This window comes from Cryptomeria japonica, chromosome 10, assembly GCF_030272615.1.
Source record: "Cryptomeria japonica chromosome 10, Sugi_1.0, whole genome shotgun sequence".
NCBI classification, from domain to species: domain Eukaryota; kingdom Viridiplantae; phylum Streptophyta; class Pinopsida; order Cupressales; family Cupressaceae; genus Cryptomeria; species Cryptomeria japonica.
Window position 1 is genome coordinate 352,504,847 of NC_081414.1, and position 18,259 is coordinate 352,523,105.

The 18,259-nt window shown below is 37.8% G+C and overlaps 1 protein-coding gene across 3 annotated transcripts in view; it reads right to left on the bottom strand.

Moving 5' to 3' along the window:
* The window catches only part of LOC131051666 (uncharacterized), a 105,135-nt gene that overhangs the window by 8,506 nt on the left and 78,370 nt on the right, over positions 1 to 18,259 (bottom strand). For all 3 annotated transcript variants that reach the window (XM_057986243.2, XM_057986244.2, XM_057986245.2), the window contains exons 5-8: positions 5,947 to 6,009; positions 5,713 to 5,805; positions 5,092 to 5,253; positions 4,488 to 4,609 (exon numbers count right to left, since the gene is read on the bottom strand). In XM_057986243.2, coding sequence (XP_057842226.1) covers positions 4,488 to 4,609; positions 5,092 to 5,253; positions 5,713 to 5,805; positions 5,947 to 6,009 — 440 coding nt within the window. The remainder of the gene's footprint in view (positions 1 to 4,487; positions 4,610 to 5,091; positions 5,254 to 5,712; positions 5,806 to 5,946; positions 6,010 to 18,259) is intronic.

The window sequence follows — 18,259 nt, forward strand, 5'->3', positions numbered from 1 at the left end:
AATTTCGCTCTGGACCCTTTGGAAGGGTCAAGAGCGAAATTCACATTTTAGCTCAAAATCTTCACCTTTTGTGATCACAACTCATTCAAATGCATGCCTAGGGGTATCTTCAAGTTCAATTCACCTTATTTAATGTTTGGCTCAACACAAAATTGGGAGAAAAAAAGAGATTTTGAGAATTTCGCTCTAGACCCTTTGGAAGGGTCAGGAGCGAAATTCAAGATTTAGGACACAATTCCATCCTTTCCTTGCTCCAAATTACATCTCAAGGCAAAATATATTAGTCTAAACCACCAAGGCCTAGGAATCCATATCTCGAACTCATACATGAGCAAATTAGGTGTTTATTGAGAATTTTGCTCTGGACCCTTTGGAATGGTCAGGAGCGAAATTCATGCTTTTGGACAAAATCCCTCATCTCCTTCACTTTCAATCACTTCCAAAGGCAAGAGTATATCGATCCACTTCCAACTATGTCCAAGGAACTAAGGTTTTGGTCTAATCAAAGAAGAAAATAGTGCTTATGGGAAATTTCGCTCTGGACCCTTTGGAAGGGTCAGGAGTGATTTTTGCATTTTTGAAATTTCTCTCCTCAACTCACTTCAAACTTGATCCAACCAATCTCTTCTCACCATAATCAAGTCAATTTGCAATCCATTTAGCTCAAAACAAGGTCTTTCTAATGCATTAGGCAAAATAGAGGATCAAGTTGAGGATTTCGCTCTAGACCCTTTGGAAGGGTTAGGAGCGAAATTCATCCTTGAGCTCATTTCACACCTCCTTTCTCCTCAAACTACCTTCCAAAGGCATGTACACATCAAAATCTTCCCAACCATGCCTTAGAAGTCAAAAAACTTGGTCATAACAAGGAGCAAAATAGAGGTTATGGGAATTTCGCTCTGGACCCTTTGGAAGGGTCAGGAGCAAAATTCATCCTTGAGCTCATTTCACACCTCCTTTCTCCTTTCCTTGCCTTGGATATAACTTCTCAAGCCTCCTCCTATCATCATCAAGTCAATTTGCTCTCAAAGGAGTGTTTACTTCAAGGTTTGTGAAGAAATAAGGTCCTTCAAGAATTTCACTTTGGACCTTTTGGAAGGGTCAAGAGCGAAATTCATCCTTGGGCTCATATTTTGACTTCATCTCCCACATTCCCTTATCAAACAAGTGCTTTGCCTTCAATAATGCCTGGGAATGAGTTAGTTCTTAGTTTTGGGCAAGGTAGAATGTCTTATGGAGGAATTCGCTCTGGACCCTTTGGAAGGGTCAGGAGCAAAATTCCTCTTCTAGGCTTAATTCACCTTGAGTTTGACTTGACTTCGCCTTAGATTCAACCTTTGATGCATTTCCTTCCATATCCTTGCAAATTCGCCCAACTATTCAATGACTTAGGTGAAATCTTAGGTCCTTTGTGAAATTTCGCTTTGGACCCTTTGGAAGGGTCAGGAGCGAAATTTGAGTTTTAGCTCACATCTATAACCTTTTCATCAAACTCTCCAAGTCTGGCCTTGTCCAAGGTGTTCCCAAAGGATAAATAGCTTATCTTCACATCAATCAATGCCCCAGGACCTCATCATTCATCAATTTGACCAATCTCAGACCCTCAAAGATGGTATTAACTCACAGATCCTCATTGACTTCCTCAAACTCAAACAAGTCTTCACCTAGTAACAAGAGCAAAATTTGACCTAAGGAAGACTTTCAAAGAGACCCTGACTTGGACCACCTATTGACCCACTTCAACTTAAACAAAGCCTGCTATCCTAATGATCCCTCTGACAACTCTCCAAATGCAAAGGCTAATTAATAGCCAAGAGCATAAAAGACCAAAAAACAAACCCTAGAAAGCAAAAAGTAGGGGTCCCCATTTGCAATGGGGCGATGTGTGTCACACACTACCCAAATTGATAGCATGTTCTGGTGACATATAGCTTGCCATCATTCTTGTGCAAATGAGATTTAAACTACTTGATACAGAAATGCATCCTAGCATTGCTTATGATATACTTAGAGATCATGTTCACTATTCTTATGTCTTGAGTCGTGTCTTGTCAACTTAGTTTCTTGTGATTGATCTATCTAATATGTATATGCTTGTATGTCTTGTCCTATTCTTGATTATTGGGTTCTTGGTTGATGTGTTAATTGTTTGTTGTTTAGTGTATATAACGTGTTCTTGTTTGCTACAATAAGTTGCATTTCATGTTTGATTACTAAGATAGTTTTATGTGAAGGTATTAGTTATAAGCTAGGGTATTTGGAAGTAATGCAATATAGGTTGCATTGTGTTCCAACTTGAGCTAGTTTGATTTGACTAAGACATACGGCACTAAAGACCGAGTGCTCTCATAGTATGGATGCATGTAATAATTATATGAAGGTGTTTCATATGGTCATGGGCATAGTTTGCAGACTCGGACTTGGAGAGTACTTGGCAAGCCCAAAATTTTCAACTTGGCAAATACTCGACAAAAACTTGGCAACAACTCAGCAACTTAGTACTAAAAATAAAGATCTCTTAAAAAAACGTAACTTTTTTGTAAAATACAATTACAAAATGAATTAAATTTAAAATTGACATCTCAAAGGAGAAAATACATAGTTTTATAGCAAAAACAACATGTGAAAAATGCATTTTAACCAAAGTTTTACATGTGTCGACATTTTTACCCATGTTTTTTTGCATTTATAAAAACGCAAGAGTTAAACTTGTGAAAACTCGTCTAACAAAAAAAAATAGAGTACTCAGAGAGTTTGCAAACGAAGGCCCTGGGTGTTTAGAGTTAGTTGCTCTTAATTGCTTGTGTCTTAAATGTTCATGTATGTATTTTGATTGAATGTTATTGATGCTAGATGTGTGAAGGTGTTGCAATGAATTATGCAGTGGATTATGATGTACTGAGATGTCTTGTGTGAAGTTGTAACATGTTGTGAACTTTACATGTGATGATCGATTTGCATGACTTGTGTATATCACCATATATAGAAATGAACATGTAAAGAATCTAGAAAAGAAAATCACCTATTACTTCTTTCTTCTTGAGTTGTCTGTTTATTCACTTCAAGCCAAAGTAATGGATGGGGAGGATGGCATTCATATGATGTGTGGGTTCAAAATACCTTCCCTATATGCAGCAGGAGATTGGAGGGAGTGGTTTGTGTTTAGTCAAATATGGAGCTTCTTGGCGTGCTACCATAGATATATCATTATATTGAACCATTATTGCATATTTGGTGGTTTGGCATTGTTGCCTATGTATATTGTGGATGTTGGATCTTCTACTTATGGTTAGTAACTTAATTGAATTTGTAAAGTGATCACTGGATGTAATCTACGACATATCTTGTAATAGAAGTATAATGGAGTTCCATATGAGTTTATCTTTGTACTTTCTATTGTTGGTAAGAGTTGCTTATGATCTTAAATGTTTTGAAAGATTTTGGGTTGCAAAATGTCAGTTGTAACAAAATAGCATCTCCAAGTTGAGCAAAAACAGTCCCTTCAAGCATCTTCACTGTTGGTCAATTTAGTTAACTGCATGTAACTTAATAAAATATCTCCACCTAGTTGTTCAACTTCATACCTTCAATGAATTAAATTAAAGCAATTAATATAAGACAGAAGCACCATACTTTGCACCATCCCACACAGAGAAAACTTTTTCACAAGCAAGAGAAATCCCTTGTATACAACCCAAGAAAAGTCTATCTGCCGTATTGAATCAAACTGTGCTGTATAATATAGATAAAAATCTATACAAACTGTCAACCAGATCTGTTATTGAAATTATGATGTGGAACATGTGTTTCACGTGTCATATATAGCAGTATACAAAACAGGGCTCGCACCATTTAGAATGCTTTGCCTAGCCGGCAGGAACATACAGCTGACATGTTCCACACATTTCCACAGAAAATGTTTCTTACAAAAATGATGAATAAAAAGCATATGTAGGAAGGTGTGTATAAATATAAACCAAGGTTGCATGGTTGCAGGGGTGCAAGGGATATGCTTGATACAGGTATAGAGCAGAGTTGGATGTTGCCCAGCAATATTTGGGGCTTTTCCGGTTATGTTGGTGTGCTATGTAAGAATTATAATAAACTATTAATACACATTGCAAAAACATTAAAAAATTCAAAAATTCAGAATTCTCTTTCCAATAATTAACATCTAATACATAAAAGTAAATATCAAATGACATCCATCATGAGTAGAGCTACAAAAATAGTTTGTGGGCATAAAGATAAAAAAAATCCTTTTGTATGCGGGAAGGGGCTAAGAGTTGAGTCGGAAACGATGAAGAGAAAATGATCTACAAAATCAAAGCTACTCTACAAGTTATAATGGGCTATGATCTTTGCAAATGAAACTTAAGTGTTTGCACAGGAACATGATCCTTAAAACAGATTCTTAAGGTCATTTAACTTAAAATTTAACCACAAAATATGTTAGATATTTCCCACCAATCTTACAGGAAACTTACCTCTCCTTGGAATGCAAAAAAGTAGGTTGCATATGTAAAAAGTACTCCAAAATATGAGTCCAAAATGTAATGAATGCTCCAACTATAACCATCAGCAACGACAACAGCGAATCACAGGAACTCTGAAAAAGGATAAACATTTAGTTATATAAATATTGGTTGAAATGTCATAAATCCCATTTTTAATGTCTTTGAAACTTTTATATAGAACATAAGTAATCTGCAGTAAAAACCTCAAAGTGCTAAACCTCAAATTCAAACGATAATTTTAAAAAAAACACTATAATTGCATAACAATTTCACTGTATTCTCATTAGTTCAATGAATTCTTGAGGAATTCAATGAAATTTACTTATAACATAACAGGCTATGCCTATAAACCATTATATACTAAATAATCAAACAACAATAAACTATAATGCCAACTCATTAACAAACTAGAAATCTCTAAAAAGAAATTAAACAAAGCTACCTGAAACAGGAATAAACGCTGGCCATCTTTTTGAAAATATTTGGAAAAAATGGACAGATTTAAAATTGAAATTAAACATTGTCCTCAAGAAAGCTCAGTATCAAACAAATATATTATTAATAAAAGAATTACCTCAAATATAATAGTAGCTGCTAATATCCGAATCGCAAATGCAACAAACAGAGATGTGCCTCTATCTACAGTCCCATCTTCTGAAAGTACTAGTTTTCTCACTCCCCAATGACCTAAGCCTGCTCCTGCAAGAACGATACATAGCAGCAGAAGGCCTGCCACCTGTAACCCAAACAAGTCATAAAAAAGGGCCATAAATACTAAAAAGCCTTCCAGTAAAGCAAGCCATTATAGAACACCAAGATTTATAACTAAACGACATGATTCAATCATAATCATCTATAATAACCCAATGACACTTGCATTGTTATCAAGGTGGTAACATCACATATAGATGAGAGAGTGAAGAACCACTACATACACAGACGAGAGTGAAGAACAAAATAATGCATGTGTCTTTTCTGAATCTTGCGAATCTTGAAAGACAAACATTAACAGCTATAGAAGATTCAAAGAACTCAAATTATAATCTATAACCATTTTACAAACTACTACCAATTATGTGAAGGAGGTATAATATCTTACAAGATCATTTTAGAAGACAGACTATATAGATAAAAAGGTAATACTTTAATTTTACCAGTAAAAATAGTATAAAATAAACAAAAAAGATGGACATACAGGATTGAATAATTCCTCGCCAAAGCCAAATTCCTGAAGGACAGAATGAACCAACCCTGATATGTAACGTAGAATAACAGATCCAAGGCCGACCTGAAAAACAATTGCAAAATGTAGTTACTTTCAAGTTTAAAATGAATATATGTTTGAACTTTTGAACAAAAGCACATATAATAGACTAACAAACAAAATGAAAGGAAATGCTTCCAACTTTCACACAAATCGTTAACTTACAACTGATCCATATAAAAGAAGATATAATGAGCTTTTCCTCCCTGTTGGAAGCATCTTCATACCCTGGAATCAGACAGTACTAAGAATGAGGACAATGGCCATGTATGAAGAATAACCAAGCTTGTCTTTGATGTAACTTGCATTGCTCCAAAGCTATCCAATAAGCATTATTAGAAATAAATGTAAAAGTATGGCTAAAGATTACGTTGCATTTATTCTGACTTACGTAAATCAGAATATCTTCAATATTTCACTCGGTAATATACTAAATGAAGGCTATTTAGGACATCAGTGCAAAGAGATTGGGAGCATCAAATAGCAATCAACCATTCTTGTTTATGTCATGTGAACGATCAAGATTATATTATCCAATGTAGCTGTTTTTTAACCAATTCATTCTAAACAAGAGATTAACATTTCAGTACTCAATGTGCAATTTTTTTTTTGTTATTCCATCTGTTTAGTAATGAAAAAAGGGCATTTCAATTAGAAAAATTTAATTCCAATCGGATGCTATTCCTACAAAGAAAAATCCACAAATATAGATATTCCACATTCAAAAAAGTTATCAATATAGTTGAAGCTCAAAATAATAGTTCACTGAAATTTAGCAGTGTAGGAACTCCACGTAATTCAGCTTTAACCACTGCCAATGGATATAAGTGATCTTAATCACAATGCCATTCTTCTTGAAGAAACAACATACGGAAGAAGGCTAAACATAATCAATCATATTACACCCATATGTTGCAAAACATAACATCTAAAGCTTTATATAGCCAACTTCAAATATAAGGAAAAGTCAAAGCGAAAGAACAAGAAACAATTATGTATATCTGCTGAGCAGTATTTGTGCATTCTTGAAATGCACCCAGAAAAGTATGTAGGCCATTAATTTCCCTAAGTTACTTGGGAAATGAATTGATGTCCATATACTCCTCTTCTACCTTCACAAGATAAACCTAATATCTGGATTCTGGACACATCAATTTTTTCATTTTTGAAACTATTGAAGCCCAAGGACCTATTGTTCACTTCCAATTTCATATTAAAATCTGGAAAGCATCCACAGTTGATTTTCTGCAACTATGTAAGAAAATCAAACAATACTTGCAAACACGTCAAAGAAATTTACCACAAATCTGGGACTAACATATATTCTAAGTTGCCGGTTCGGGTTCGAAGAACCGGGACACCAGTACAGAAAAATTTTGAAAAGGGGTTTGGGTTCATTAGTACAAAAAGATATATATATATATATATATATATAGCCTATAAGCATGAATTAAGATTAGCGTGTCACATAGCATTATAAAACAACAAAACCAACATAAACTTGTAATCATAGCATCATGATCATACCATAACAGCATCATATACATCAAGTTTAATATCAAAATGACAAAATATTCAAGTATCATTGTTTCAATTTTCAACAATTATTAGTTTAGAGGCAGCCTATAAGCATGAATTAAGATTAGGATGTCACATAGCATCATATAAACAACAAAACCAACATAATCTTGTAATCATAGCATCATGATCATACCATAACAGCATCATATACATCAATTTTAATATCAAAATGACAAAATATTCAAGTATCATTGTTTCAATTTTCAACAATTATTAGTTTAGCTTATTATTATTATTATTATTTCAACAATTATTAGTTTAGTTTATTAATATTCAAGTATCATTGTTTCAACTTTCCCCTTGCTTGTAGTCATGTTGCTTGTGTGAAATGAGCCAAGTTAATGTTTTAAAACTCACTTTTAGGGTTATATTTTAATTTTTTATGTGGTGGATTTCAAAAAAAATTAAATTTTGAAAAGAAAAAAAACCAGTTTTGGGCCACTAGACCCTTGGGCTCGACCTGGGTCCTCTTGGGTTTGACCTGGTTCGAACCAGGCCTGTGAATCATGGATTCTGTCCGGACCACAGGCAGACCGGACCAGTACCAGGGGTCTAGGGGGGCGAACCCTGCAACATAAATATATAACAAAGAGTTGGAAATCACATAAAATGTACAGCCAAACATGCACAAACAAATATAGAGATTTGTCTTGCTTGCTATAGCATCTTTCCTTTCAGAATCACTAGGAAAACACTGAAAAACTATGTTAACACACATACGCACACACACACTTCACCACCAAGCTGGAGCTGATTAAAATGGATATGATGAACAGCAAAATGCTGTTGGGAATCAGAAATAATATCAATATACAACTGATATGCAGATCAACAACAAATCCTTATAATGCTAGAGGTCTTTCCTTCACACAAAACTGCAATTAACACACTAAAAATATTAGAAACTGCAAAAAACTCTTCAAGTGAATATGCAACTTCTGAGTGATATTGCTCTCACAAAACCAAAGGGGTTTTGTATTCTGATTTCAACATGCAAGAGGTTTTGTCCTTGGATGGATGAATGAACACAAGCAACCAAATAATTTTGGTAAGGTTTTGATAGAGTAAAATTGGATGCCAACATTGAGCAATTCCTTGTTAATAAATTGATGGATGAAGGCCAACTTAGGTGCCCAAAATCCCAATGCTCCACTCTTGGGAATAGAATAAAATAGTGTTTTCAATAATTTCCCTCAAACGATGCTCACCTTTCATGGCAATTAGACAACTCCCCACAAGCAAACTATCATATACACATAGAATAAACTAAAAATAGGCCACTACATGATCTCAGAAGTTACAGATCGCCTCATAGAAAACCCATGCCCCAATTTACGATTCCAACACCAATAAAAAAATAAAAATACATTTAATAACCAATTTGGCCCTAAAAATTTGAGAATATTACAAATTAATAGATGCAAAAACTAAAATTAAATAAATTATTTCCCTTACTCCTTACCTTAGCTGACTGAAAATATTGCAATGAGATATCAAGACCTTAAATTTAAATTATTTAGAAAGTAGACATTACATTTACCATCAAGCTCATCCCTAATCAAGACTTCAATTTCCAATTCCATGCTCCAACAGTCCTAGGTAATAATAACAGTAGCATAGAGTCCTTGAATATGGAGAAGTACCTCCTGATTGTGAATTTGTTCGAGAATTATGAATCATCCATTTAATCAATTCAGTCATTATTTCTATTTATAGTTGGTTTCCCTGTTGTTGAGATGCATTGTTTGTGTAGCCCTGTCTGACACCATTGTCCACTTAGCTCCTTATAGGCAGTGTAACATTCAGATTTATCATGGGAATGCATATCTACAGATCTTTATGCTAATAAATGATATTGCCATATTCATTGAAATAGGAAAAGACAACCAAAGGCAAAAGCATAAAAAGAGTTTTGATCAGCCAAGAAAAAGACCAACAAGCTTCAATTGAATCAACCGCAGAAGATCTTGAAATATAAACTCAAAACATCATTTTTTTTTCCAAGAATCTAAGTTGCTGGTTCTAGTATGAGAGCAAGAACCAGGTATACATGCATTTGAATCTTTGATAAATTGATACTTCATCATTGATCAATGATATCATGATAGTTAAAAAGATAATTGTCTAAGTTATCAATTTTGGTCTCCACTCCTAGACCCCCCTTCATTATAATCTTGTTTCTTATGTGGCAAGGGATCCCAATAAACAGTGGGGGCTGGGAGTGAATACCCCAATGGGGTTAAGGGGCAGCACACCCCATGGCGGTTTGGGGCCAATACCTCCAACAAGGTCAAGGGGCAGCACCCCTAATGGAGGTCTAGGGGCAATTAAGGTATTTGAAACCACAAAAACCTTCACGGTGCAAACTATTTTCACAATTTTATCAGTTAATTGCAACATTAGGTATTTGGCACATTTTTGTTGATACAAATGTTTTAAAAAAATAAATTTTATTTTTGTTTTTTTGTTTGGGGGTGCCATCAGTTCCCTTGGGTTTCCCAAGAGTGGCCTAGGTTCACCCAAGGTCTTGCCCAAGCACCCTAGGTTTGTTGTGGGTTCTTCACACAAAAGCACCCACAATGGACCCAAAGTTCTTCACACGAATATAACTATGGGATAAAGGGCCACAGCATACTGACTTGGATGCTTCCTCTTCACAACATTTACATTTGTGGAGTCAGATAACAAACATACTTTTAATGTGAGTGTGAGTACATGTAAAAAAACAAGGATAAAATTAACATACTTAAGAAAAATAATAATAATTAAGAGCAAAAATAAAAAGAAGATAGAAAAGAAAGAAACCATAAAGATACACAAAGAATTGTAATATATGTATTTAAACAAATTTATTTGGTGAATAATTTTAAGTACTAAACCTACAGATTTAATATAGGTTTATAAAAAAAATTAAGTTGTGTGGAAAATTAGAGGTAATAGCACGAACTGCCGGAAATTCAAATCAGCAGCATCCTCTGAGGGCGCAACAGGGTGTAGGCGAAGTGGAGCATGGCATTGGACTCGAAGCGAAGCTAGGCGGCGCTGGCTTCTGGGCAACGGAAGCAAAGGCTGCCATTCCTATGGAGACAATTCAGGATCTAGCGGCCAAGGAAAAATGGAGAACAGTGAATTTCAAAAGACCCCTGGACCCATTAGAGCCACAAGAAGGTTTTCATGCAGGGATGTATCGGCCCCAATGGGTTTTTGAAAGGGGCAGATGGGTTGACAAATGTCATCCTTTCTTCCAAAAACTGCATCAGGCGGGGTCATCCCGAAGAAGGGAGCAAAGCATGGGGCAGCAGAGACAACCAGGAAAATCAAGGCCTTCATGGTCAAGACAAAGGCCATTCCCGCAACGTAACCAAAGAAATTAGGATACCTTTCTGACCATTAGTGTGGCTGATCATCTCCAAAAGCAGGGGTTTAAGAAAGGCAAGAGTGTGTCAGGCAAACAAACATCCCAAAAGTGGATCAAGTGGACAATTGGAGATCTAAGAATATAGGTATCGCCGCCCAAACCAGCGAAGTGTGGGGAAAAAAGAGAGATCACAAAGACATTGGTGAAAGCTCCCGGAAGCAAACAGAACTTCAAAACCAGGTGAGTGATCCCTCCATTTTGACAATCCTTTTGAATGATAGCAGAATTAATGAAATTGGGGAAGATCTTCGAAACAGATGCTTCTTCACCAAATGGGGTGGGGGACATTGGGGCAGGGCCAACTTTGCCACCTGGTGTAGAGATCAATGGGGGGAAGGGATTAAGGTTATGTCACTTCCCAACGATTAGTTTTTGATTGAATTTTCGGATGGAAATGAGAGGTGGAATACCATTAACAATGGCCCCTATATGTTGGATAGAATTGGAGTTCATTTAATACACTGGCAACCGAACTTCAACCCCAGGACCCACAAGTTGCCTGAATGTCCGGTTTGGGTGAGGCTATACAATATACCATCAAAATACTGGAATACCGAGGCCTTGAAGGAAATTGGCAACTGCTTCGGATCCTTTATATCTGCAGATGAAATTCTGGAAGACAGGATTTGGGGAAGTTTTGCAAGGATCTGCATTAATGTCGATCAAATATCAAGCATGCCGGATAAGATCAGGATCATGGGCAACGGAGAGGGGTGGACACAAAGAATCGACAGAGAAGACGAAATGTTCATCTGTCCCAAATGTTTTTCGAGGGAGCATATTGGAGTGGATCGTGTTGTGTCAGCAAGAATCTCCAGAGCATACTCATGCACACAAATGCCTGAGTTGCCACAAGTGGATAACAGGGTCAAAGAACAGAGTAAGGTCCCCTCCCCTGTATCTAAATCATCTGAGAGGATGAATGATGTTATGCACATCATTGTGCCCCACACAAAACTGATGGTTGAGGGAAATCTGGGAGTTTCTGAGATCCCTGTCATTCCTTCACAAGGAACTCGTCAAGTATTTATGCATCAGAGAGACCTAGGCCAAGTTCATGCCAAAATACTAGTGGAAGGCAATGCGGTAGAATTGCATTCACTACTTCAGGAGGCAAAATCCCTTCAAGTAGAAATAGAATCGCAGATGAAGACCCTTCCAACTCCACATGGTGAGGAACTGCCCATACCCCTCAATGGGGATTAGGAAGAGGAGAGCATCGTGGCTAGATCTGAATCTGGTAGTCAGAGTTTGTTGCAGGTTAGAAGCATGCACACTAATCACATCGTAGGTGATAGGGAGGAAGGCTCAGACAGTCAAGCTGAGGACTTTCAGCAAAATGAGATTGGGGATGAGGATTCTGGTTCGGAGTGGGAGGAGGAAGTTGGTGGAGAAGCTGAAGAACTGGGTGATTGCAGCAGGAAAGGTTTTGAAGCCTATATATCCAAAATCAGCAAGCCCAACATCAAGCCTATGGGCAGGAGAGGTCGCAAATCAAACAAAAATAATGTTGAAGCTTGCAGCAACGGTTGTAGGACAAACCAAACTTTTAACAGGGAAGGGTGCTCCCCTTCCCCACGAGCAATGAGGATTATGACCTGGAATGTCAGGGGCTTAAATGCCCCTGACAAATGGCGCTTGATCAAGTGTCAAATTGATGAGGCAAATGGAGACATTTGGGTGCTTCAAGAAACAAAGTGGAACAGATCAGATATTGATATGCAAATGCGAGTGTGGAGACAATGGACTGAGAAATTTGTGGAAGCTGAAGGGGCCTTGGGAGGTATTGGCATCATTTGGAATCTGTTGTTGGTCAAAGAAGAAGTAGTGGATGAGGGGAAGCATTGGCAACAATGCAAAATAACTCTTCTAAGTAGCAATGAATCCTTCTTTATCTTCAATATCTATGGGCCCACTGCCGCTCTGGAAAACAGGGAGTTGTGGAATCTCATATCAAGCAAACTTGATGGATGTAATCGGGCAAAAAGCATCATTGCTAGGGATTTCAATGCAACCCTAAATGATCAAGAGAAGGCGGGTGGTATTCACAAACCCAACGTTGTCCAAAGAGACTTCCAAAATTTTATTGACCACAATTTTCTTATGGATATTGTCCCCAAGAATGGTGTTTTCACCTGGACAAATAGAAGAGCTGGTTTCTCCAATATTGCAAAAAGATTGGATAGATTTTTGCTTTGCGGGGATTGGACATCACAGAATCATCTGATTGAAGCCCTTATCCGTCCTATCTCAGGCTCTGACCATTACCCTGTTCAATTGGATATCTCCTCTTGCCACCCTGGAGGAGGCATCCCTTTCAAATTAGAGAAGATGTGGTGCAAGGACCCCAATCTACATGATGTGATCTCAGTCTGGTGGAATGAGATTGATGTTGGGCATAACTCACACTTGTATAAATTCAATAAGAAGTTGAAGTACATTAAAATGAAGATCAAAGAATGGAACCAAGAACACTTTAAGAATATATTTGCAGAAAAAAGGAGGGTGATGGATGAACACGAAAGAATCAATGAAGTTATCATTAGCAATGGCATGAGCAATGATGACTATCTCAAGGAAAAATTGCTTAAAGACGAGATCAATGAGATCTTGAAAAGGGAAGAAATTCATTGGAGGCAGAAATCAAGAGAGTTATGGCTCAGAGGAGACGGAAATACAAAATACTTCCATAGAACAGCAATAGCTAATAGAAATAGGAGCAGGATTTCGCAAATCAAAAAAGATAGTAGCATCGCTCAGAACTTCAAGGAAGTCAACTTTGAAGCAGTAAGTTTTTTTGAATCCATTCTAAATAGGGGTAATCAAGTGGATAGAGCGGCTAGGGACAAGATTTTAGCCTCCATCCCAACGATAGTATCCGAAGACCAAAACAAAGAATTATACAGATGCATTGATGAGGAGGAACTTAAGAAGGCAACCTTTCAGCTTAACCCGGATAAGGCCCCTGGTCCGGATGGTTTTCCGACAGTTTTTTTTCCAATCTTTTTGGGACATCTTAGGGAAAGATCTTCATCGAGCAGTGGAAGAGTCAAGAAAGTGGATGACCATGCTAGGAGCCATCAATCACACCTTCCTTGCTCCCATCCCTAAAAAGAGCAGCCCTTGGGAGATGGGGGACTTTAGGCCTATTGCACTATGCAATGTCGTATACAAGGTTGTAACAAAGATCATTGCAAACAAGTTGAAACGAATTCTCAATCTCTTTATATCTGATGAGCAGAGTGGCTTCGCCTTGGGTAGATCGATTGTGGAAGGCATCATCACACCTCCTGAAACATTACACTCCGCTAGGAAATCCAGGGATGCCTATATGATTCTGTGGACATTCTGAAAGCATGACTTAGTGGATAGGGAATTCCTCTTCGAGGTTTTGGATAAGTTTGGTTTTGGGGACAAATGGATCAAATGGGTTAAAAGCTACTTATCTACCCCAAAGTTCTTTGTGTTAGTCAATGGGTCTGCTCATGGTTTTTTCTCCTCCACCTGAGGGATTAGGCAAGGAGACGCCCTCTCCCCTTTACTTTTCATCATTATGGCAAAGGCCTTGGGAAGATCTATTTGCGGCTTGTATCAAGATGGGCGTTGGGCAGGGGTGAATGTTGCAAATGGAGTTGAGCATACTACTCAACTCCAATTTGCAGATGACACAATCCTCTTTGGTGCTTCGAGCAAGTGTGAGGCTAGAGTCATTAAATCTTGCTTGTATGAGTATTGCAAAGCGTCTGGACAGAGCATCAACTGGAACAAATCAGAAGTCTTTTTTGTTAATACACAACCAAGGCTACAAAGAACCCTGTCTAGAATTCTAAATTTAAGGGTTGCAAACTTGCCTGGAAGATTTTTGGGTACCAATCTGTTCACAGGGCTAAACAAGATTAGCTACTGGGAATTGCTGATTGTGAAGTGTAAGGCTAAACTAGATAATTGGAAGGGCAAGTGGACTTCCTCGACTGGAAGACTCACAATGATCAAATCAGTATTGGCCGCGATCCCTGTTTTTTTGATAGCATGTTTAAAAATCCCTACAGCTGTGGAAGACGACCTCATCTGGATCATGAGGAAGTTTATGTGGAATTGGGTTGTGTTGATGTGTTTTTTATGCACATGCGAACACAGAATAAAATACCAAGGTATCTTATCCTCTCTTGAACAAAGTTTCCTCGAATGTTGAAGATTTCGCCTAAGGATCAATCGAGGCAACTCCAAGGTTCTTATATGTAGGGTCTCTACGTGTGGATAAGCTCTATTTGGTCTAATGTGATTATGCTGGAATCACAAGGGGACTTACATTCGACTGGCTAAGCGTCTGATTTGTTGGAACTCAAGTCCTATCTACTAGCTGGAAGATAAAGAAACATCAAAAGATACAGGACTCAGGAAGTATACTCTAAGACCTAGAATGCGAGAAGATGGATGAATGACTAGTTGGAGTCCTACTGGGTTGGGTCTCACCATCAAGCTGAACAATTCAACACCAACTCAGTGCGATCTTCTAAGGGATGCTTCAAATGTGTTCAAATCGTACACCATCAGACATTGAGCACCATTCATGAACAATAGACATGTAACGACTCGAGATTAAGCTCATTCAATGCCAATTGACCACGCAGGGCGCCCTTACAATCAACAAGAGGCTAGTGGTTTGGACTAGGCGGATTCCACACGAGTGCATTCAATAACTTTCTTCATTCAATCTAATTATTTACCATCTAAAATGAAGATTCAACAAAAGACCATGCAAATTGCAAAGAAACAACACACTTCACCTTAACTTCAATGAAAATGGAGTTCATTTACAATTTAGGCAACAATTTCTTACCTTCTCCTCCTAGTCTATTCTAATTGCTATTCTATTTTACTGACTATTAGCTATTCTAACCTCTATTAACCAACTATTAACCCTTACAAATGAAGAGCTAGAGCTTTATATAGAGAACTCTTTACAATTCAATGGCTCTGATTGATTTACAATCAACGACTAGGATTACAAGATGAAACCCTAATTAGGGTTTGTTACAACAAACTTCCCTTAGCCAATGGGAAAATTGCATTCAATGCTGGTGAACCAATAGAAAATCGGGGTAGGTGCCTTGAAGTTTGTGCCATCACTGGTGAGTCAGGTACATTGAATTTGGACATGCTGATGTGGACCTATCTGATTGGAGGAACAGTGACTGGGATGCCACCGTGTCTGGTATTTGCTCGTATCTCTTTTGATACTCAATTTGGTGATGTTGAGAAGCTAACTTTGATTAACTCTTTTGAAACTATCTGCTTCTTTCAACATACCCTTGCACTGACCTCGGTGATCCTCCTTTGTCCTTGATGTACTCGATGAACGATGTACCTCCAGGACTCCCATGTGTTTGATGAAGCCTCCTCACAGTCAAGTCACTCCTCCTCTAGTAGCTCATATTGCTTTGAAGTATTTACAAGATCCTTCTTCTCTGACATCCTGTTATCTCTTTGAGGATAGTTCTAACACATTGCTTGCAATTGATCATTCGAAGTCCTTCAATTTAGTAGCACCTTGAGTCCTCTCTCACGCATTTGAAGTGTCCTTGATGATGATGAAACTGGAAGAGCTCGCACTTGTCCTGGCCTAATCTTCCTCCATCTTAATTTTGTTGACCTACAAAACAAACAAAAGATGATTAAGAATAAATGATATATTCATTCTAACATGATATTTCTCATCTTAAATCATCAACAAGAAGGTATTAAGATCAACTTGATTTGGACCCTCTCCAAGGACAAGACCTATCTTGAGATTTGCTCTAGACCCTCTGGAAGGACAAGCCCTATAATGAAATTCGCTTTGGACCCCTTGGAAGGGTCAGGAGCGAAATTTGACAAAGTTGCTCATCTTCAACCTTACCTTACCAAGATCAAATCATCCACCTCCAAAATTGTTTAGGAATAGGTTTTGCTAAAGGACCTAGGCAAAACGTTAGACCTCCTAGGAATTTCGCTTTGTACTCTTTGGAAGGGTCAAGAGCGAAATTTGCATTTTAGCTCAAATTTCATCATCTCTTTGCCTCAAATCTCTTCTCAAGGCAAGAATACATCAATCTTCCTTCAACTACGCCATAGGGACAAAAATCTTGGTTTCAAACATGAAGCAAAATAGAGGTTTTAGGAATTTCGCTTTGGACCCTTTGGAAGGGTCAAGAGCGAAATTTGTATTTGCACTCAACCTTTCATCATTTCCTTGAACTTTGCTCCTAGGCTAGGCCTTTGGGTCCTTCCCCCATACTATCAAGCCCATCTACCCTCAAAGTCATGTCCATTTCAACGTTCTTTGGCAAGAACTTAGACTATCCTAAGGATTTCGCTCTAGACCCTTTGGAAAGGGTCAGGAGCGAAATTTGCATTTTAGGCCCAAATCCTCCACCTTGTCACCCCTCAATTGCTTCCAAGGCGTGATGACATCCCAGCTAAGGCTCCAAGGCACAAAATTAGTCCAAATTTGAAGCAAAGGGAAGATTCTATGAAAATTCGCTTTGGACCCTTTGGAAGGGTCAGGAGCGAAATTTGTCTTTTGACCTCAAATCCATCATTGCCTTCCTTCACTTCCATTCAGTTCTTAAGGCAAGTATATATCAATCCTCCCTCGACCATGTCTTAGGAACAAAGATCTTAGTTTGAACACGGAGGAAAATAGTGTTTTTAGGAGAATTCGCTTTGGACCCTTTGGAAGGTTCAAAAGCGAAATTCTCCCTAGGCCAAATTTCTTCATCCATTCGTCCTTTCTTTGCCTTGAATTTAACCAATCACACCTCCTCCCATCACCATCAAGTCAATTTGCTATCAAAACAAGGTTTATTTAGTACATCAGGCCAAATTTACATTTCTAGACTCTATCCACACTTAATTAGCCTAGGATTTGTCCTTTCCACCCTTATCCTATCAAACTCAAGCCAACTTGCTCTAAGGTGATGTCTTCTCAATGCATTTGGTGAGGAATTAAGTCTTTCCAAGGATTTCGCTCTAGACCCTTTGGAAGGGCCAAGAGCAAAATTGATGTTTTAGGCTCAAATTTTCCATTACTGACTTCATTTCCAACCTTTCCTCATCAAAAACAAGTGTTTTGCTTTCAAACATGCTTGGGAATGGATTAGTTCAAAAGTTTGAGCAAGGTATAATGCTTTATGAAGAAATTCACTCTGGACCCTTTGGAAGGGTCAGGAGCAAATTTTGTCTTTTAGGCTCAATTCTCATCCTTTCTTACTTAGCTTTGCTTTAGACTTGTCTTTATGAAACCCTTCCTTGCCATGTATGTCCACCATTTGATGTCCCTAGTGAAGAAATAATCTATTTGGAGGATTTCGCTCTGGACCCTTTGGAAGGGTCAAGAGCTTAAAAAAAAAATTCGCTCTGGACCCCCTTTGGAAGGGTCAGGAGCGAAATTTGCAATCATATTCAAATCCTTTACTTTTCATCACTTCACTTTGTTTC